The sequence below is a fragment of the Puntigrus tetrazona genome, chromosome 25 (genome assembly GCF_018831695.1).
Source record: "Puntigrus tetrazona isolate hp1 chromosome 25, ASM1883169v1, whole genome shotgun sequence".
In the NCBI taxonomy this organism is placed as follows: domain Eukaryota; kingdom Metazoa; phylum Chordata; class Actinopteri; order Cypriniformes; family Cyprinidae; genus Puntigrus; species Puntigrus tetrazona.
The window spans coordinates 12,698,819-12,721,019 of NC_056723.1; the positions used below are offsets into that span (position 1 = coordinate 12,698,819).

At 40.7% G+C, this 22,201-nt stretch overlaps 2 protein-coding genes across 5 annotated transcripts; one reads left to right on the plus strand and one right to left on the minus strand.

Annotated features, from left to right (window-relative positions):
• The first annotated feature begins 279 nt into the window (after positions 1 to 279).
• LOC122330815 (growth arrest-specific protein 2) lies at positions 280 to 19,396 on the plus strand. Of its 3 annotated transcripts, none has more exons than XM_043228145.1 (8): positions 280 to 434; positions 3,413 to 3,561; positions 5,839 to 5,963; positions 12,560 to 12,701; positions 13,598 to 13,661; positions 13,774 to 13,978; positions 14,065 to 14,172; positions 17,947 to 19,396. In XM_043228145.1, exons 2-8 carry the CDS (start codon positions 3,414 to 3,416, stop codon positions 18,154 to 18,156), a joined length of 1,002 nt encoding a protein of 333 aa, XP_043084080.1. In that variant the 5' UTR covers positions 280 to 434; position 3,413; the 3' UTR covers positions 18,157 to 19,396. The 3 variants fall into 3 exon arrangements, with proteins under 3 accessions (XP_043084080.1, XP_043084083.1, XP_043084082.1); XM_043228147.1 differs by lacking the exon at positions 280 to 434 and adding an exon at positions 1,964 to 3,281; XM_043228148.1 differs by lacking the exon at positions 3,413 to 3,561 and having other exon boundaries at positions 312 to 434.
• Positions 18,593 to 21,774, minus strand: LOC122330869 (small VCP interacting protein). 2 transcript variants are annotated; one of them, XM_043228203.1, is made up of 5 exons: positions 21,320 to 21,774; positions 20,667 to 20,717; positions 20,290 to 20,324; positions 19,939 to 20,052; positions 19,685 to 19,706 (listed from the first exon to the last, which is right to left on the minus strand). In XM_043228203.1, the coding sequence occupies exons 1-4, from the start codon at positions 21,380 to 21,382 to the stop codon at positions 19,971 to 19,973; spliced, it is 231 nt and encodes a 76-aa protein (XP_043084138.1). In that variant the 5' UTR covers positions 21,383 to 21,774; the 3' UTR covers positions 19,685 to 19,706; positions 19,939 to 19,970. The 2 variants fall into 2 exon arrangements, with proteins under 2 accessions (XP_043084137.1, XP_043084138.1); XM_043228202.1 differs by lacking the exon at positions 20,290 to 20,324 and having other exon boundaries at positions 18,593 to 19,706; positions 21,320 to 21,766.
• Between the last annotated feature and the right edge of the window lie 427 nt (positions 21,775 to 22,201).

Consider the following 22,201-nt stretch of genomic DNA (forward strand, 5'->3'; position numbering starts at 1 on the left):
ATAAACGCTCATAAATAAATTATTGAACGCATGTTGAAACATATCAATACTTTAATAATTTAATTTAATAATCATTTAATAAACTAAAGTGCTTTGTAAGTTTTGTAGCCTATTTTATTTTTATTTTTATTACATTTCCCCCTAGTCAGTTATTTTCCCTCCCTCTACATCGGTCTGGTTTTACATTGTTGTGCGGCTCCATAGCTCCCAGACAGGCGCAAATAAAAAGTCGCGTCGCGTCGCGTCGCTCAGGGAGGCGGCGAGATCGCTCGACGTTTGTATCGCAGGAGCGCACTTTGAACTGAAACCCGCAATGACGGTCGTAGTCTTTGAGGCTCGGTGTCACGGTGAACAACAGTCTGAGAAAAGCATGAATTCATTGGAAACAACCGTCTGCTGTTGAAGAACCCGCCGCAGGCAGAGCATTCTGGAGGGTAAGTGTATACTTAATGACATGTTTTTCCACAGATAGATACATATATATAGATAACGCAATGAAATAAGATGGGTATAAGCATTCTTAATAAAATAAAACGTACCGTTAATAGTCACAATAGCCTACTTTTTGTCGCAGAAATAGTTTTGGACGAATGCATTTTCTGTTTTAGATTCATCCGCGCAATGCAGTCTGGTTTTTTGCGGTTTCTCTTCGTGTCAGAAATAGCTCGCGAAAGCACCAGCCGCTTTGAAATATTACTACGGCCATAAAACGTCGAGCATGCCCATTTGAAAACAGAAAATAAAAGTTTTTCTCCTCAGACTGCCGAATGTATTCGAGTTTTTTTCCCCTCGTACGAGCTTGCCTCAGTAAAACGGGTCATGGCGCTTTTAAAACCAACAGTTAAAGTGTGTATAGACTTGAACATAATTAATGTCAGGGCGATTCATGAAAAAATGAAGTAATTGTATTTCGATTGTGCAGGCAGCTAGACCAAATATTTGCTTAACTGGAAAATAAATTATACTTCGAACTGAACTTCAAAATATAGGCGAAATATAGGTTGTGTTTTGATCATGTGAGAGGCGTAGATTGAAATTTATTGTAGTCCCGTCTGTATGTTTTTTGCCCTTCACAGTCTTGTAAGGACATAATACGGCATTGAGGATCAAATAACTGCAACCGAAGCGAGATGAAGTATTATCAGTAATATTTTATGCATCGGTCAAGGTCGGCGTTTGCGCTTTATGGATGGAAAACGCACACAGCATATGGAGAACGCCTACTGCCTTTCGTCCCTCTGTCGCTACTGTTTGCTAGAGAAATATTGACCGTGAAGGAATATTACTCCTTTTAATATAATCGTCCCAGCTAAAGGTTTGAGAGCGTCACACTGTACACTGACCTTTGATTTCATCCATATGTGCCCAATGCGCGCGTCCATATGCGCGCTGCCGTTGATGTCCATCTGTGGACTCTGAGGGGTCGTGTTTTTGCTGAGCATCGGTTTCCAGGTGGTGGTCGTGTGTAGATCATTGACTTTATTTAGTTCTTTGTTTATTAATAAGTGAGTGAACGAACCAAAAAAAATGAAAACAGAAAATCTGGTTCTTTTCTGGAAAACCAGATGTCAAATTATCAGTAAAATAGAATAGAAAGAGAAAGAGAAAATGAGAAAATGAAAAAAAAAAAAAAAAAAAAAATATATATATATATATATATATATATATATATATATATATATATATATATATATATATATAAAATTACATTTTATTTTTTAAATATTTTTTTAATAGTTTTTTTCATATTTAGACTTAATTGTTCATTATTAAATATTAGGGAGACAACAAAAAAAGGATCATACAACTATATTATAAAGAAAAGGGTGTTCAAAAGTGGTATATCACTGTACCTCATTTACCCCTAAAGTTTGCATATTAATACCTCAAACACGTTTTAGGGATAGAGTGTTTCGTATGTTTTATTTTGGGGGTTCTGGGAGTTTTTTTTTTTTTTTTTTTTTTTGTGGTTGATCGCCATGACTTAAGTCTCTGTGATATTCAGTTCTCTGGATGTTTTTTGCCTCCCTCCTTCAGCGCGACTGCACTGAATTCATCTCGTCCGTTTTATCGTCTGCCAGATCTGATCGCCTAGAAATATAATAAAGACTCGGGCACCGCTAATAAGGTCATTCTCACATTCTTTCGTATCGGCTTTCACACCCAATGAACACTGAATCTGTCTGGGAAATATTAAAAGCGGAAAGACGGCTCCGAGATTATTAGTGGACTGCTGTTCACCTTGCCTTTGTCCGTACGGGACAGTGTGTCCTCTTATTTTATATCGTTCAGAGAGCCAGTAACTCCTCTTTCATTCCTCTGGTTTCTTTTTCTCTAAACCTTCTCCAGCACAGGAGCTCTTTCAGAAAGAGAAAGAAAGAGGAGGTCTGGCTGTATCTGATAGACGTTTGGCAGGTAAAGTGAACTCCGGCGTTCTGTTTTGTGGAACAAGGAAAATATACGGATTGACTTTCAGCTTGCCTTCGCCCTGCCAGCCATTCAGAGCCCACCGCAACAATGCGACGATTGTTGGACCCGAGTCCTCATTCCCAGGTTGCTCAGTGGCATAAAGGAGAGCAGAACTTAGGAAGAGGTCCCGTTCTGCTTCACCAAAGATATTTACACTTCTCAGAACTCTAGTGAATTACTGGTAAGGGGAAATCCCTCACAAAGGCCGACTGGGATCACGTATTATCACGCATCCTAATTCTGGAACGAAACTTCTAACAGTCTTTCGGAGAGATGAAGAACCAGACAAACCCGCCCGAGAATTACTAGAGAATGCGTCGCCATCTTCGGCGTTCGTGTAGACCAATGCAATTCAACTGGATTCGGAGATATTCCTCTGCAAATGGCATCAGGTTTACGCAGAAAGCCAAAACGGCCTTCAGACAAACAAGGAAATGTGTAACAACTAGAGAACGTGCAATAAAAGAGACGAGTTTGAGGAGAACCGTCAAACATCGCTGTGCACGTGGACTAAGGATGGCGGTGAAAACCAATATAATTTTGATGAGGTGATGATCACCTTCTTTTTCGCATTTCGGCATCGGGGTCTGTGATACAAAATTGCGTTTAAAGCATCGCGGCTAATTCTTATTTAGTTTCATCGGGAAGAACGTGCTCATTTGGGTAGCAAGAAAAGAATCGCACCAGGGCGAGAGCGGAGAGAAGCCTTACTGTCTGTAAAAAAAAAAAAGAAAAAGCGAGTGAATACGATATCACAGGATGGAGAAGATAGAGCCTGGAGCTGAACCGTGACGAGAAGGTCGGTATAGAGGGTAAGAGTCTACTGTGAGACAACAGAAAGGGTTTGTACTCCGCGAGAAAGTGAAAGAGTTCAATTGAGTGGTTTTGTCGAAGCCAAGCAACCCGTACTGATGTAGATGTTCCTCTCTGTTTTCCCCCGAAGCATGTTCGGTCCTCTGAGCGGCAAGCAGCAGCCGGCCGGTCCGGGCCTCACGGATCTTCAGCAGTACAGCCAGTGGCTGGCCAGCAGACACGAGGCCAGTTTGCTGCCCATGAAAGAAGACCTGGCGCTCTGGCTCTCTAGCATGCTGAGTAAGTCCAATATGTGGATTTTTCTCATAATGCGTGAGGTGTGCGACGAGGCCTTCTTCATTCTGCCGGTGCGTTGTTCATAGCGCAGAGGAAACGTTATTTCGTTATTTGCATAGGTCGCTTAGGGCACTGTTTATCATTTGTATATTATCATTTATTCATATCATATCGTTTAACGTAAGCTGATTTGATAAGGCTTTAGTCCATAATGTGCCATACATTAAACCCCGGTTTCACAGACAAGGCTTAAAAGCCTAGCTCTAGACCAAAATGTAATTCTGAGGTGTTTCAACTGAAATAACCGTGCACTGACTGATCTAAGATCTTCTAATGTTTCCGAAAAATTTCTTAAATGCATGTTTTCTTTTTCGAAATTTGCCAGCATTAATCAGATTCTGAACGCCGCTCACCGTTTCAGCTACGAGACAAATTACGAAGAGAGGAGAGTGTGTCACGGCCCTGGCTTCGGTTCTGTGTGTGTGTGTGTGTGTGTGTGGATGGAGGGGGATGTCTGTGGAATTTCTGGCAGCTCTCGGGCCATGAACAGCCAGCTGAAACCAGGGCTTTGTCTTTGGTCTGCCTGGAGCAAAAGGAAGCCAGGAGCCGCAGTGGGCTGCGCAGGGGCTTCGTATTCAACCGCACACCAACCGCTAGTTCCCCATCCAGATTGTCCACACTCTTTAGTGGCTTGTGCCTGTCTCTGTGTTATTTGTTTTTAGACGAATAGCCGCTCAGATCTCTGAAACTCATCTGTGTTACAGCAACACAATTTGACCATTTGCCGGTCTTAACAGAAGCCACTTTTTTCCAGCGGCATTTATATAGTCTCTCGTTTTTTTTCTTCTCGCTTTTACCGGTGTGTGGAGCTAAAGCGGCGCGATTTATTACACCGTTGTCAGATTTAAAAAATAAAATATATTTAGTAGTGCTGTCAAATGATTAATCGCATACAAAATAAAAGTTTTGGTCCGCATAATATATGTGTGCGTATCTTTATTATGTACGTATAGACACAAACTCTGCACGTATATATTCATATTCATATAATCTGTCTTATAAATTAATTAGTTAATATGTAAAAGTTGTTTTTTTTTTAATATGTACGTGTTTAAATACACACAGCACGCTTACATATATTATGCAAACAAAACTTTTATTTTGAATGCGATTCAACGTTAATTTATTAACCGTAAATGAACATTGTCATAGCCTGCTGTCTTTGAATGGTACAGTAGCTTTATATAAGTAATATATTCAAAACACTCACATGCGGTAAGCTATAATATGGATTAAGAGAAACCTATTAACCTATATTAAAATGTAATTACATGGCCCGCTTAATTTTAAGTAATCGCCGTTTGTTTTACAAAAAATTCTTCAAATCTTAGTATAGATTTTGGTTCTTTAAACGGGGAGCAAAGGAGGCACGTTCAGAAAGAGCTTCACAAGCTCCCCTTCTTCTCTCCACCGCGCTCAATTACCACATTTGGAACTCATTAAAACATCTGAACCCCCTCGACCAATGACGCCCCCTCTCTATCAAAAAAAATAAAAATATATATAGTGGATGAGAAAATATGCTCTTTCCACAGATACCCCAACCCCCTGCCGCCACCTCCTGTTTCACGGTGACATCATGCAGAAAGAACGATCGTCTGGAAGTCAGTAAAACGTAGCTGCCACATGTTGATCTGTGCAGAACCGAGTCTGCGCCTCTCTCTGCGCGCGCGCGTCTCGTCTGGAACACCGTCGCAAAATAAATCAGCTGCGCTTGTCTGCTTTTGCGACCGAAACGTGTTTATCTGTGAATATTAGCAGCGACAAATATTTAAATTCCACACTGGGTTGTTCGTCGTTATTGAGAATGCCTTTAAAGCTGATAGAATTGAGATTAAATTATGCACACAAAGATTTCAATATATATAGTCTTAGTTTTCATTTTGATCGTATTCATTTGAGAATAAAAAAAAACTATAAATGTTGTCATAATCATAACATATATATTCAGAATCAAGAGATGATATCACGTTAAATAGTGTATAAATGTTTATTTTAAATAATATTTTCTTAGGTAGGCCTACTACTTTATATCTAATAATAATAACAATGATATTACAAATTTTTTCGAATCCCGATTTGATAAACAGATTTATTCCTAGATGCTAATTTCTGATTTATATGCTGCAGTGGTAAAAAAATAAGCTAAGTTCAACGAAGCACAAACAAACTGAAGTCTTTTGTGGGATATTCATCTCTTTCTCTCGTCTTTTCCATCAGGTGTTGAAATCACAGCCGAGAGCTTCATGGACAGGTTAGATAATGGTTTCCTGTTGTGTCAGCTGGCTGAGACGCTGCAGGAAAAGTTCAGGCAAAATGACCCCGATGTGAATTCACCAGGAAAGGTACTAATTTACTGGTATTTATTTATTTTTATAAGGAACGTGCTACTGAATGAGATGTATTTGTTAGTCTGCATAGTTGATCATCTTTAGTGCAAGACAAAACCTCAGTCATGCTGTGGTTATTTTTATTTTTATGTTATCATTTAAATGCAAAGCCCATTGCTTATAGCAGATTTATTTATTCAAGGCAATACATTTGTACAAAAAGTTCGGATTCGAACAGTGCTGCTGTGCATGGTATGAATCAAAACTTCTTAGAGATGATTATATTGGCTGGCAGTCAAGTTTTTTGCTGCGGCTCCCATTTCAGAAGTAACTCAAGTGATCTGATTTTATAAATAGGCATGCTAAGCTAAGATATGCTATGTTTCCTAAATGGTAGCATTGTGACCAGGCGTACGAAGTAATAATTTGCAGCTGACAGCTATTTCCTAGTTGTCTGTAGAGCGATTTGCATGTGAACTGAACATTTGCACATTAGCTTTACATTAGCACGCTTTCGTTATTTTCTGCATTCAGCGGTAACGTGAATTAGTTGAATACAAATGCCAAAACCTGCGCATGTTTTCAAACCGAGCTTAAAGAAACGGCAGCGTATTAGTTTCAGGTGCCGGTGTTGAATGCATTTTTAGTCTCTCTCTCATACAAAGACTTTTGTCTGGAGTCAGGGCCGCTTGCCATTCCCTGCCAGACCTCGGCATTGTGGGACGATGAACTTTGGAAAATCACTGAGCTTTCTCATTTTAACAGAGCGGCCTAATGAAAGCTGTGACTTGTTAAGTGTTCAAAAACTCCTCCAGATGGGAAAACCATTAAGATCGGGAGATTTTTTCGATGGTAAATTAAGAAAATATTTCTGCTTGTCTTGGCCAAGAACCACCTCTTACAGATACTCAGAATGGGGCTTTCTGTAAGTTATGACTCGCTCCCATTCTAATAGAGTCCCTGAAGGAATTGCATAGTAGAATTCATGGCCTGTAGTTTTCACAATTGGCATATCAAAGGAATCTTGAAATACAGACCTGCATAGAACTGCATGAACTACATATTGCCAAATTAGTAAGAGGAGAGTAGGATAAGATCAGCCAGTGCATTTTACATGCATTTAATATGACCAAGTATGTGGTCAGTGTAATATAAACATGCCTATTATGTACATTGTGAAGTGGGAGCAGCATTGAGAAATGTGTTTTGATGGATATGGAACATACAGGATCTTAAAGTAGCCTCTTCAGGATCTTGCCACTTTGCCAGGACAGCACTGGACATTGTTTGAATAACCATGGTAATCATAAGCAGAACCAGTAGGTAGATAACCGAAAATATTCCAATATTTTAAATATTTTAATCAGCAACAATAATCCCTGTCCAGTTGGTATTGAGTTTACCTGGCAACATCACGGGATAATCAGTCACCAAAATGAAACTAATGTTACAAAATGTGTTTGTCTGAGGCTAAGTAGGAAAATCTAATGACAGATGCCTTTGCATCAGTCTCCCTTGACATATTTTAGGTTCCACCAGTGCTATCTGGCACTGGCCTTGACTTCAGCCTAGCCCCATTGAATATAGACTGCTGACAGTTCTACCATAAAAGTTCTTCTCCAGGTGATTTTTGTGAGTCTGCCTTTTGCAGGCTGCCAGGATATTGGCATCTTGAGTATCCAATGGTTAGGAAGACATGAGACATGTCCAGTGAAAAGAAAACAATGTTCTTAACATGGTTCCAGGAGGTGATCTTGGAGATCGGAGGTGGAGAACATCTAACTTTCGAGCGAAGGTTTCTTCTAGGTCTCGCATGCATAGGTCACTTTTGGCACAACAATTGTGGCCAAGAGCTGCAGTTTAATCTGCAGAGACAGTAAAGGTGAGCTCCAGATCGGACAAAGCCATTGGAACAAGGTAGAGGCCTTGAACATGTGACATATGGCATCTCATTCTGGGTTTGTGTTCAAGCAGAAAACACTGCCAAGATAAGTCAAGTCTTAATTATTTATATAGCTCTTTTTTATAATACACATTGCACCAACGCAGCTTTACAGTGTTAACCAAAACAAAATTCAAAACTCTACCGTTCTTCTCTGGCCAGATGAAACCAGCCGTTTCCAGGCTGCAACAAAGTCATATTGAGAAGAGGACTAATTTGTTTCCCAGAGTCTTGTGCCAATGTAGGTGATAAGGTCTTCTGTCTCTGGGGCTCATGTAGTTGTCATGATCTCCGTTGACATTGAAGGCTGTTGAGGTCTCTAGGTAATAATAAAATAGGGCCTTTCTGAAATCTATATTTCAACTGAAAGAGTGTGTCTGCCTCCTGACTAATGGTAGGTAGATTTTTTCAGAGTTTGGATGAAAGATAGGAAAATGATCTACGGCAGTTGATTTTGCAGTGAAGTTTACAACTTCCTCTACTTTTCCAACGATTGCGATCAGTAGTCTTAAAGTGTATGTAAAATGATGCAAACAACTTTGCTCTTTTATCCTTTAATTCTGAGTTTAGTTCTGGCTGCTTGATTTTCTACAGCCATAGTGATATCTCAAGAAGGTGGGCTATCTTCAATAATCAAATGCTTTGACAAAGTTGATAAAGTTCAGGGAGATATGTTCTTGGTATTCCAGTGATTGTTTGGTGACTTGATGCAGGATCATCCACTTCAAAAGCCCACTTGTCAAACTCTAAGGCAGGCATAAACAGCTCTTTGGAGGTTTAGAAGGACAATTAAAAATACTTTTCCATTTACAGATCGAAGGGCAATACCCCAACAATTATTACATTCGGAAAGATTGGTTGCTAAATCGTGGAATAACAGTATTTATTGTTTGAATTTCTAAATATAATCCTCCCATTCTTTACACTGAATACCCTGGACCCCAACCCCCAAACACCACCCATAAAGACATTGTACTTAATCAAGTTTCCATAAAGAAAAGAAAATAGCAGAAAAAAATTGTTGTCCCTTGTTGTTCGTCTTTCCTTTACATTGCCATGTGTCTGTCTGCTTCCATTTCCTCAATAAAAAGTAGGAAATGCTGCCAGATATTATAAAATCTCCAAAAACACTCTGTAGTCGAGTGTCTAATTTTTCCAACTTAAGATTGCACATGGCTTCCCCTATCCAGTAGCAATATGTTGGTAGAATAGGATCCTTCCACTTAAACATTAACATACCCTAAGTGAACATGTCGAGGGCACCATTGTTATTTAGCACCCTCTTAATCCTCCTGGGCATGGCATTCACCAGAGCTGCACTGCTCCTCCATAATGACATCACAGAGCTGCTGGATGTTAGACACACGGTTCTTCTCCACCTTCTGCTTGAGGATGTCTCACAAGTGCTCAATACGGTTCAGGTCTGGAGACATATTTGGCCACTTCATCATCACGTCTCGGTGGTGTGTTGGGGGTCAGTATTATGTTGGAAACCTGCCATTTGGCCCAGTTTCTGAGGGGAGGGCATCTTGTTCTCATTCTCCAGAACCAGCAGAACTCATGCAGCCCCAGACCATGATGCTACCACCACCATGCTTGACTGTAGGCAAGACAAAATATTCTTGAAACTCCTTACCAGGGCATCAACACACATAATAGACACCATTTAAGCCAAACAACTTTATCTTAATCTCATCAGACCACAGGACATGGTTCCAGTGCTCTTGGACAGGTTGTCTTCAGCAAACTGTTTGCAGGCTTTCTTGTAAGCCAGCTTCAAAAGGGGCTTCACTTAGTGACGACAGCCAGTTTTACAATGCTTACTATACTTTCCCTCTCTTTAAAACACTTAAAACTACATTTCATGATACAATAACAGTAAAACGTAGAAGATTAGCAGGGGTTTGGGCAAAGACGTTTCAAAAGTCTGCATATTGTGAAATGACTATTGTATGTGTGAAAATATAAAATGATGACATACAAAGGCGGAATGAGTAAAGAGAATCCAAATGTATCATGCAAAAGTGACCAATTCTAGTCTACCAATCAAGGTTCTGCGGTCAGTTTAGCTCCACCCCTTTGGTTCCTTTCGCTGTGCTACGGTACAGTTCACTATTTTGGTAGCATTCACAGCTTCTGACAGTAGAAATGAACATAACTGCATACCGTACCGCACCGAAACGTACCGCTCATTGGAAGTAAGCCGTATTACGACTTCAATAGACTGCATGTGTAATTCTTTTTTTTTTTTTATTATATTATCATTTTAAATGTCTTCACCCTGTGATAGTATACTGTTTCAAGCCGTGTGTGAGCAAGCCTGCTGTGCTGTGTGTAAAATTACTACACTGAGGAGGTTGCCTTATGGCTCGTTTCATGCTAATCCCGAGTTCCTGTCACAGAGTTTACTTCTGGGAAACATGACCAGCTGGTCTCATAGGAAAGAGCTTCATTTCAGTCAATACTGTAAAATCATTTAAACACAGATCCATTCAAAAAACAATCTTGTAAATCATTAGCGTGTTTAACTAAAGTGAAACCTAACCTAACGTAACCTTGTGATATTTTAAAAACGGAGAGACTGTATATAGAGAGCTTAATATCATAGACGAGTTAAAGTGGGCTTTCTTGACTTGTAACAACCTAGCAACAATTCCGAACACCCTAGCAACCACAATAGCAATGACTGGTGATATGTGTGTGTGTGTGTGTGTGTGTCTGTGTGTGTGTGTGTGTGTGTGTGTGTGTGTGTGTGTGTGTGTGTGTGTGAAACAGCACAGATGTGAGGATTATTTGAGGTTGTTATTCCTCTTTTGTAAAGCGTTGTTCTAATTAGTAAGCGGTTCATAAAAGTCTTGTTCTTGAGCGTATCTATAATGTTTGATAATTGTATTTTGATACCCCATGAATGATGAATTTATACTTTTTCAATTATGACGTTATTTAAAAAAACGGTTATTTAGGAATTGTCAGGGCTACATAAGATCGCTTAGAAAGTAATACACTATTTAAATGTAAAACTTATTATTTAGACGCATGATAATAGTTTCTTAACGCATGCTCCTGCCGTAATTCATGATTAAGGCAGGTAGTTATAAGACATTTAGTGGTTGCCATCCATCTTGTTTTTTGTGAGCTCATCTAAAGTGATGTCCATTTATATCATGAAGCATTTACCAATTAGATGCAAAGGCTCATTCATCTTCCAAGAAGAAAAGTTAAGCAAAACACAGACTTTCATTTGATATATGACTCATTTATGTTTGGTAAGTCTGAATGATATGAATATAACCGTGTATGATTGCGTCTGTGACTTGATGACTTTGACTTTGTTTGTGGGGGCCGATTTCAGACCTTATTAGCTTCCTTCATGTAACATAAATGCAATATTGATCCATGTATAATTCGACAATTTAGATTGTAAGCTTTCAAAAGATATTATATGTGTCTATATTTGTGCTCCAACATGTATAATATTTTTATACCTTATCCTTATAACGTCAAGTCAACTTTAATAGTAATGTAAATACCTTCAAAAATCTTAAAAATACCTTAAAAATCTTTCGTCGATTTTGGTGTTATATTAGATTTAAACTTTTCAGAATTAGCTTAATTCTAGTTTTACATAATATATATATATATATATATATAGTTCTTCTCATCGTTCCAGTGATGAAACTTTACTTCAAAGGAGGAACTAATACTTTGATAACCGGTCATTGGGGAAGCTTGAGAATGTTCTGGAATAAGCGAGACAAAACAATCCATTCCAGCCACTCCTACGTTCTTCCAACATGACCTCATGTAACCTTCCTCTGTGTTCTGTATGAAAATGCATTCTTTGTCAATTTCCCACCGAGATTCATACGTGACATTTGACCACCGCCGGTCCCTTACGCGCGTGTTTCTCTATAACCGACGTGCTTATCCTCAGTGATAAGAGAAAGCGAAAGCATATACGATAATAGAAACTTGAAAAGCGACACCTGTGAGGGAAGGATTGAGATCCATAGTTAGAGAGAGACTGACAGAAAACAAGAGACATCGCATATTTCTCAGGTTAGTGGATAAACTGCAGGGAAAACTGAGTGAGAAAGGAAATCGATGGGGAAGGGGATTTCTAAAACTCATCAACAAATTCATGGCCAGTAAGATTCCGTCCTAATTGAGTTGGCCTCTTGAGATCAGGGGAGTGAGGTTTACCCACGCGGCTTGCTTTCGTAACACTCACCATCCTAAAACGTTGCATTAAACGGTTAGTTTGAAGCAAATATTGCATCGCGCTTTGCTCACCCTCATGTCGTTCCAACCCAAGTTCATTTTTAATATTCGTTCATCCTTCAAAGTCCGCACAAGCTGTTTAATTGAGTTTAATGAAGTCTTATAGATACACATTCGCTTTATGTGATGGGTGAATATGGTAAACATGGAAGTGGAAACACGCTCGCTTCATTTGTTTTCCAAAGACGAACAGTCTTACGGTATCGGACTGACATGAGGGTGAGTAAAAGATGACTACATTTTCAATTTTGGGGCGAGTTCCTTTTTTGCTTTTGACCTTATAATGTTTGGAGGTTTTAGAACTCGTCACCCTTCACTTCTGGGATATTTCTTTTGAATGCGAGACATATCTGGCACCGAGTAACACGGGCCAAATTCTCTCTTTCAGTCGATTCCAAGTCGCAGGATTCCCTGCCGAGCCAGCGCCGCATCCGGTTCCTTTTTTGCCAGGGACAACACGGCCAACTTCCTGTCATGGTGTCGAGAGGTGGGCGTGGATGACACCTGCCTGTTTGAGTCAGATGGGCTCGGTGAGTCTTTTAAACAAATCCAGCGTATAGTCATTGTTTTTTTTACTCGCATAAAGTCATCTGTCGCTCGGTGAAAGGACGTGAAGCCTGATTTATTGCAGCAACTGCAGCTCTGAATTTCTAGAGTAAGACCTGCAAAAATCATCACAGCACATTTGGAGAGAATAACAAGCTGGAGAGAATAACAAGTCTGCTGAAACTACAGAAAGAACGAGAGAGGAGGACGGGACGGGGGTCGTCTAGGGAGTGCAGCAGGGTTTTCTGAATGCGAAAAGAACTGTTTCCGTCCCACTGGAGTTACACGCGACAGAAGCCGCATGCGAGTGTGTTTGTGGTAAAAATGCGTTGCACGTCGATGCGTTGTCGGTGAATAAAGCCAGCGGAGCTGTCATTTAAATATTCCCGAAAAGCCTGCTTGGATACCCATGAGATTCGAAATGTAATATACGCTGAAAAATGATTCATTGTCAAATTAGCCTTGTGGTGTCTGAAAGGTAAAAACGTGCTGCTCAACCAAACGTCATTTAATGGCGAAAAATCTTCATTCATTTTTTTCTTCTTTCCCTCTCTAGAAAATAGCTAAATGAAAACACGGATGCGTTATGTTCAGGTGGGATGTCGATTTGCGTGGAGATGATGGATTTCATGCATGTTTTGTCGCTGTCATCGCTTAGCTCCAATGGATTATGGGAAATGTAGTTTGTGTGTTCCACGAAAAGCATGTGTTGTGCAGTCACCGTTTGCTGAAAACGCACATCAGCTGTCAGTGAATTAGCATTTCATCGTCTCTGTGTCATTCTGCGGTCTCTCGATTTCATCATTCAACCACATTGTGTGTCAGCGCAAGACGCGGTAGCTGCGTGATGTCTGATGGGTTTGCGTTTATGTTCCTCTAGTTCTCCACAAACAGCCAAGAGAGGTTTGCTTATGTCTGCTGGAGCTGGGAAGAATAGCATCCGGGTACATTTTATTCCGATATTTTCAAAATATAGTGTAAATGAGGTTAACGTGCCAATAATAGATTTGTGTTTATTTCAAAACTATGGTTGTGAATGGTTCACTGTTGTGCCAGGTACAAGGTCGAGCCACCTGGACTTATAAAGCTGGAGAAGGAGATCGAACAGGAAGAGAAAACACCTGAACCTCCGCTCTCACCTGTACCTCCCACTTCCAATTCTCAATCTCCATCTGTTTCTCCATCCATCTCTCCGTCTGTCTCTCCGATCAACAAGGCCAACTCCAGCAAAAAAAGCACCGGCAAGCTACTGGATGAGGCTGTGCGTAACGCGTCGCTCTTGTTAACGGTAACACTGTGATTTTACACTGACAGGTGTTTTCATGTTGTGCGCAACGTGTGTTCCAGGTGAAGCACATTTCTGAAGACCCACCCTGTAAGTGCCCGAATAAGTTCTGCATAGAACGACAGTCACAAGGCCGTTACCGCGTCGGAGAGAAAATGCTTTTCATCAGAGTGAGTATAAACTGTAGTCAGGGTAGATGCCATATTTACAACCCAGGCTCAATGAAGACATAACATTAATTTCATATCTTTTCTGACATAGTAAACTTGCTCAGCTGATTGATCACCTCATGGCCTTGCGATGTGGAGCAGGTCATGTTTGAATCTGCTAAAAATGAGTACCAAACAGAGCTCGTAAAAGCATTCAAATGGACCTCAGGTGACTCGTCTGAAACGCTCTTCATAGGCAAGAATATGTACACCACAAAAAGAGCCAAGTGATTTGAGTAAAGCTAGAATGTTGCAAAATGCATGCCGCCGTAATTTTGCACTTGTGTTGAACATGATTTCTAGATAGGCAGGCGAACCTTTATTATCTACTGCTGTGCGATCACGTTCGTTATTGAGTTAAACACAGCAGCGGGCCATCCCGTAACGGCACAGACCGACACTAACTGACACAGACCGATTAGTGAGATGGGCCTGGTCACCATGGAAACCCGTTACTCGGCAACACGCGACTAAAAGACGCTTTAGATCTGATTTATCCTCGTCGCGCATCCGCATTCGGTCGCGTTTTATTACCCTGAGCTTTGCACTAATACACCAGCAACAGCTCTCTCGAGTGATCACGCCAATCCCAGCATTCATAGCTCATTAGGAACAGTGTTTAATGAGCGTTCTCACTCAGTGAAAAAAGAGAGGAGGTCTGGGTCTTAGAAACACCTAGTTGGCTGGTAAATCTTTAATGAAAAAAATTTCTTTTTTTTTTAATTCAAAAAGTGCTTTTCATTTCTCCAGATGTTGACTGATGGATTATTGTGATGTTTTTGGTCTCTCGTTCCGACGGCACCCATTCACCGCAGAACAGCGACGTAATGCTACGTTTCTCCAACTCCTTTACGCTTCATTTTCAATGCTTATTTGAGATGACGTCTGAAATGACATTCGCGCAGGCAAATTAAATATGCTCTCGATTTCACTCTCTCTCTCTCTCTCCATGAACTCGGTAATTTGATTGAATCAGCTTTAGCTGTCTAGACCTCAAAATGACATGATTAATATCGTTCCTCTTTTTCAAGTTTACACGTCAGAGCTCGGCTCTCATTTAAAGCACTGACCGCGGCGCTTCGTCGCGTTAAAGCACTGCAGCTGATTAATTCGGTCTCCCGAGGAGAATCACGTTAGTCGGGGCTGGTTTTAATTGCTCTCCGGCTGAGAAATGAAGCATGCTGCGTCGCTGCTGCCCCCTGTTGAGGGAAACTAACGCATTTCATTATTTCTGCACCCCGTACCAAACACCGCTTCACTAATTCAAAGAGATCCTTGCACACACAGATAGAGAGAAAGAGAGAGCAGTCTGTTTTTTCTCAAAAACGTTTTGTGAATTACTGGCTGCTTGAGAGCCTGAAAAATTCAAGACGCATCGATATTCGACAGACCAAACACTCCAGCTCGCACTTCTGCCGTTTATGCAGAACCCATTTAAAAGATAATTTTGCATCGTTCGGTTGCCTCTTGAGAATCACATCCATAATGCATCGACGATACCATTTTTTAAACCACGCAATACGTTACAAAACGTAGATAATTGCTAACCGAACGTTTATTTCAATGAACAGATCCAGTTTTTTTTCATCTTAAATGACTAAAATCCTTTTCTTACCGTATTTTGTGAACGAACCAATCCTTAAAAAGTGTTGCCCGGCAACCAAGGCCAAGTTTTGAGCTTTCTCTCGTTCGTTTTCCGGTGAAATAAGCGAATGAATGTGTCTCAAGGACACATTCCTTTTGTGTTTGTCTTTGAAAGACCTTCTCGTTGAAATGCCCCTCAGATTCCCCAGATGGTTTAGTAGAGTTATCATAGAGCCGTGTTTTCATTTCGTTCTCATTTAAATACACCTTGTGCTTCAGTTCGGCCCGTTGAACTCTGGTGCTCCTGAAAGAATTGACTGTTTGCGTTCCCTATTAAAAGAGTTGTTTTTTTTTGCGATAACCTTGAGCATTACAGACCCGAGCTGCTTTATATATCGCGCTTGCGTTTATATAAGGGGTCCTGTGGCGACTTGTAGAGTCTGATTGCGAATATATTTGTGGCTCCAGTGCCCGAGGGCCACACAGGCTCCCATCTGGAGAGGGCTGACCTGTGAACGTCCCTCCGTCGGCCTGCTAAGAGCCTTATGAATCTATAATGTCCACCCCCCGAAGGGTTAATACGAGCTGCGGGTCACAGTGGGAGATCGTTGCTTATTGTTCAGTGTTCATTCATTTTTCCCGTCTGTTTCTGAGCCCATCTGTAGGCCTCTTTATCCCGCAGGAGAGGGCTACGGTGTGTTATCAGAGTGACATTTTGTCATTTCTGAAAGAGTTTTTTAGCAGTCGGTTCAAGGCCACAGGGACGGAGGCTATATTAGAGGGATGAATCACAGCTGAATTACGGCAGTGCCGCTTTTTATTGGGACTGCGATTAACTATTATCATGTTGCAGGGTTTTCGTGTAGGGTGTATTGTGTGTGGGACGCAACGCTAAGCCTACAAAGAAATCGAGGTGAAGAATGTAATTCAACTTCACAACGAGTTGCACGAGAACAGCATAAAGAAACAATAGCATTAGCTATGTTTCCATCACCCTGGTTTATGCACATTTTTAAGTATGTCTCATCATCCTCAGTTTTCCCGCTTAATCACACTTAATGGTCACTATAGATATCTCAGTGTGACAATGAGTTAGTGAAGATATCCGATACTAAAGTTTTATACTGCACTCTTAGGATTTCATGGAGAAGCTATAACGACGACCAGAACCATTTTGGTTTCCTCAAAACCTTTCAGTACGCATCTGTTAAAAGAGCCAGTGTCCTAAAACCTTTATTCTACATTAAGGGGCTCCATCCTGATGGCATGCGTTTGTTTGCTTTCATAACTTGAATTATAGATTACAAACAATAAAATACAATACTGAATTGCAGATGTTAATATCGCACGCACCCAACTGGACTTTATGGTTTTTTAAAAAAAACCTCTTTATCGGATAATCTGAGGTAATAATTGATGCTGTTAGAAGGTGCTCCTGAATTTAGACCGCTGGGGAATGTAGACGCCCGAAAAAATAATTTGCAGGAAGCCTCACATCTCAGCAACTCGCAGCTCTCTGTCTAGAGGGAGTTCCACAGTGGGAACCGCAGGTGACAGATCGCCAATAAAAGAGTGCGATGGTGCTGGAGCTGTTTGACAGCAGAGACTTTTTTTTTTCCATGAACGCCAGGATTAGGGCCGAAAGACACAAATGCTTGGCCAACAAGCTGGGTCACGGCACCACTTTACGTTACGATTTGGCGAAACCCGGATGAGAATTTGGCATGCTATCGAGGATGCTAATCGGACTGATGTCTACCATGAAATTTATGCTTATCCGCAGTTATTTCAAACCAGCAGGCCTCCGTTACAAATCCATCCGGGTCACGGCACCACTTTATTTTTTTATTAGTTTTCTTTGAAGTTGGATGCACTTGGACGTATTGCCAGTGTACTTGTACAGGCCATATGCCTCCATTATGTCAACTTATTTGTGACATAAAGTTATGCATTAACCCAGACACAATCCCTTTTAATTACCAGCATTCCTGCGGCACTGAGAAACGTCAGTTTTCAAAGGGGCCACGGCGTTTAAATGCCACGCGTATTACCTCCTCAAGGTTGCAATCCAAGCAGAGATGCTCTATATCAATGTCTACTTCCACATACTTGCGAATGTTTATCAGTAAAGTCTTCTCTCCGTCTCTTTAGATGCTGCATAATAAACACGTGATGGTGCGAGTCGGTGGAGGCTGGGAGACGTTCGAGAGCTACCTGCTGAAGCACGACCCATGCCGCATGCTCCAGATCTCTCGCGCGGAAGGCAAGATCTCGCCCATCTCCGGAAAATCTCCCAACATCAAAGACCTCGCGCCCGACAGCTACCTGGTAGTGGCGGCCCACTACAAAAGCAAGAAGTAAAGAAGAACTGAACTAAAGAAACATTGAAGCACAGCTCACCAGTTAGCCGTTGTAGGACATCTACTGGACTTCTACTGGCTTCTAGAACTAAAACTCTAAAAGAGAAAAACGAATCATAATACATATATAAAAGAGTAGTTCAGTTAGTTTGTGAATAACAAAGATACCGAAACTGGAATCCAGAAACAGGGCTGTTTTATTGTATACCAATGTCTTATATATCTTTTCTTTTTAGCCTTTTACCGTTTTATTGATTAAATAGAAATTGCATAATAACCTCTTACATTCAATAGTGTCTTACTTCTCTCGTGGCTATTCCCGATCCCTTGAAAGTGCGTTTAAATAGTACAATACTTGGCAAACGTCACATCAATCTCTGGAAGCCGGCAAAGAAAAGGAAACTCGTATATTAACATAATCAACAGATGCTTGGTTGTTCAGTCAAACACAATCTTTATTTAAGCAACCACGTGCTTCTACAACAGTTCCTGATCCAAAAGTGCCGCTGCCCTCTACTGGTAAACATCACAATGCTTTGATTCATTGTATTGTTTTACGGTATTGATAACACGTTCTGAACGAAACCTGGGAAGATATTTGGGTTGATTATTTGGTTAAAATGTGTTTCCCTGTCACAAGCGTCGAGCTGTAGGCAGAGGAAACGGCTTACGAGCGTAACAAAAAAAGAAATGCATTAAAGGCAATATGATGACGCATTTGAGTTTCTAAAGCATTGTATCTCAGGCCCGGACACATGGATGTTGACTTTAAATGCGGTAAATTAAGATTTTTTTTTTTAACTGAAGACATCCAAAGCCCTTCGGAAAGGGTTAGAATTCAATGCGTCTAAGAAGATAAAGTGATGCACATTCAATTTTGTTCATAAGAACAGCAAGTCGTACAATCAACAGGCAGTGAAGGTGCTAACTGACATAATATCCATTATTATTATTATTATTATTATTATTATTATACTTCAAGTCCTGACCAATCGCAAAAAGCGCCGCGAGCACACAACCAAAACACACCGGTGTAACTGATGCATAAATATAAATGGCTAAATATTAAATTATCCAAAATCCGATATAAAAGATGCTTTTCAGTTGTATAAATGCGTATTAAAATGACATTCGGATCTCGGCTTCGAGGATTCTGTTGACGTTATAAATAGAAAGCACATCGGTACAAAAGCTGCGCGTGTGAAACGGTGCACGATCGCAAACTGATCGGGGTGTGGGAGGAAAAAAAAAAAAAAAGCATGAATTGCTAAAGTCCCACTAGCCAGCCCGTCTTGGCATTTAAAAGGGCGTGGCCTGAATGCGCTCTGGCCAATCAGAAGGCCTGAAGGATGAGGAGTTCTCTGCAGGAGCTTGGCAAAAAAACTCTAGTCTCTACGCAAACTCCACCTGGCTAGTGTACACTTCAAAATATAAAACGAAAGAGTGAGGAGTTTCAAGAATCTCTCAAGTCAGCTGGAAACACTGCGGATGAAGGGCGGAAGGAAGACACACCGGCCATCTTCCCTTCAGCCCGAGTCAGCCAACCTGCCACTGAAGAGAGAGAGACAGAGACGACCACAAATAATCATAATGCTCTTCACGAGTTTGCGTATTTAACATCACGCCTAACCTTTAGGAAACGTTGAGGCTCAAACCAGATATTATATTTCAAAAAAATCGCCACCTGTACGTACATTCAACTCTTATTTAATTACCACCGACTACTACGCACTTAAACCAATGATATTCGTGTAAGTAATAAAAATGTAAATAATGCGTGTACCTTTAGCCCGCCTCCTCCAGAAGGTGCAGAGTTCACGGCCTGTTTCTCAGTCTCTTCCTGTTTCTTCTTTTTCCTCTCCAAGGCTTCGGGGTTTTTGATACCTCTGTACGTGGTCTACACACAGCGGAGACAAAATACAGCTACAACAACGTAATGTTAATGTATTCGGCGAAAGCCGCGGTATTATTCGGTGCTCGCGTGCTGAATCAAGAGTGCGCCGCAAACAAGCTGGAAACGCAGAGAGCCCTGAACAACTCAGAAAATAAAAACTGCCCGGCTACAAGCGCTGTGACAGCAGAAGACGTCTGTCGTGGTGTTTGAGGAGACGGCAGAACGAGGACGGGTACTTACCGCGCCGCTTTGCCTCTGCGCTTTGCCTTAAACCTCTAAGAGACAGCAAAATAGCCCAGCGATCAATGCTGTGAAATTTGTGGAAGAGGTGGATGTGTAAAGCTTCACCAGATCATAATAATCGCTGATCTTGAAACAGCAAGTCAAATCTCCAACAATATGGGGGTTTTTTTTCTAAACCGGGCACATCGAGTTTACGTTGTGGTCATTCTCAGCTTAAACTAAAGCTCCTTTCTGAGGTGCTTCTGAAACCTGCGCTTGTAAATGTCTGTTGGACACTGAACTATACAGCGGTTGAAACCGTTACGGCATCTTTATCCTAAAAAATGATTTAACTCTTCTGTGTGTGACGCTGTCAGACGTCAGCGTTACTTCACCTCTTTCTGCCTCTTCTCTGCAGCCTCCGCTAGCTGTCTTCTCCTGGTCTCCTGTGGAAAGGAAGAGAAATGGTTTGCTCCAAAATAAACAAAAGTATAGGCCCAAGTCTTGACACACACACACACACACACACACACACACAGTTGTGGCGTTTTTGGAGAAATAAAATGTTTGGAGAATAAAATAAAGTTGGTAATGAATAATGTGCAGATGTCATTCAGTATTATATATGTAACATGGTTATTCCGAATTATACATATTTAAATATGCCAACGAATAAGGGAGCAAATCACATTTTGTATGTCATAAATGTGATATTTGTTGTAAACATGCCTGACAAAATTGCTACACTGAATGACATTTTAAAGCGTGTGTTTTGTGAATCAGAAGAAAAATGTAGGATATATCTAGGTAATATATATATATATATATATATATATATATATATATATATATATATATATATATATATATATATATATATATATATATATATTCAGGAACTTTAAATTAATGGCTTTAAATCAATGTGAGCATAAGTTACCCCAATTACATTAAAAAAAAACAAATCCACAATAGACGCATAAATGTATTAACATTACGTTTTCATTCACAAACTGAAATGCATAGGTAAACGTATCCCAGTACTCACAGGGTCTGGTGTAACCACTACATCGTCCTCGGCTCCGCTCAGACAGGGCAAACACATCCCCATACTGACGTTTAATGAAGCACGGGCACAAATAAACCCCTTTTCAGTCAAACGACAGTAAAACCGAGCACCTACGACGAGCCGGGCCTTTGAGGCGATGTCTCTAGCGGTCCAACAGCGTTCATATGCTGATGTAAACACAGCGCGAAAGCTGCTTGAACTGAACTAGCAACGTAAACAAAGCTGCGCCGAGCTACTTTAGCCAGCTACCGCTACCGCTAAATAACATCTGCCACGCTAACAGACTAATTCAACCTTCGGCGAACCTCCTTCTGGCGCCTCGCGGCATTTGGTTTTGGTTTTCGCCGTATAAATACGATGTATTACTTCAGCTGACAGGGTGACAGTATTTCAGCAGCTCCTTCAATCGAGGGAAAGGCAGCTCAATAGCGCCGTGCTGCCGTATGGAGTCAAATTACTGCTGCTAATTTTGGGTCGCATGCTAGCCCGAGTACAGTACCACGATGCTGTGTTACTGAATAATCACCACTGTCATAAGTCAGAGAACACCATGGGAATACCATATAGAGACGTGTTTGAAAAAATGTTTGTAGCTAGAGTTTTCGAAAAGATAATCTAATAGGTAGGCCCGAAATTGCTAACAAATTATGTGTTACAGCATAGCAATCATCGCTGAAGCATTTTATGGCATAATAAACTAAATGCACTTTCTTACTGTATTTCTTACCCTAAAAGTAGATGACATACAACGAGTCATACTTTTTTTTTCATCTTTTGCTATGTTGCAAACTATGCTAAACTGCTTTAAATTACTTCTTTTCTACACTCCATACACCACAGCAAAGAAAAAAAAAGGTGTTT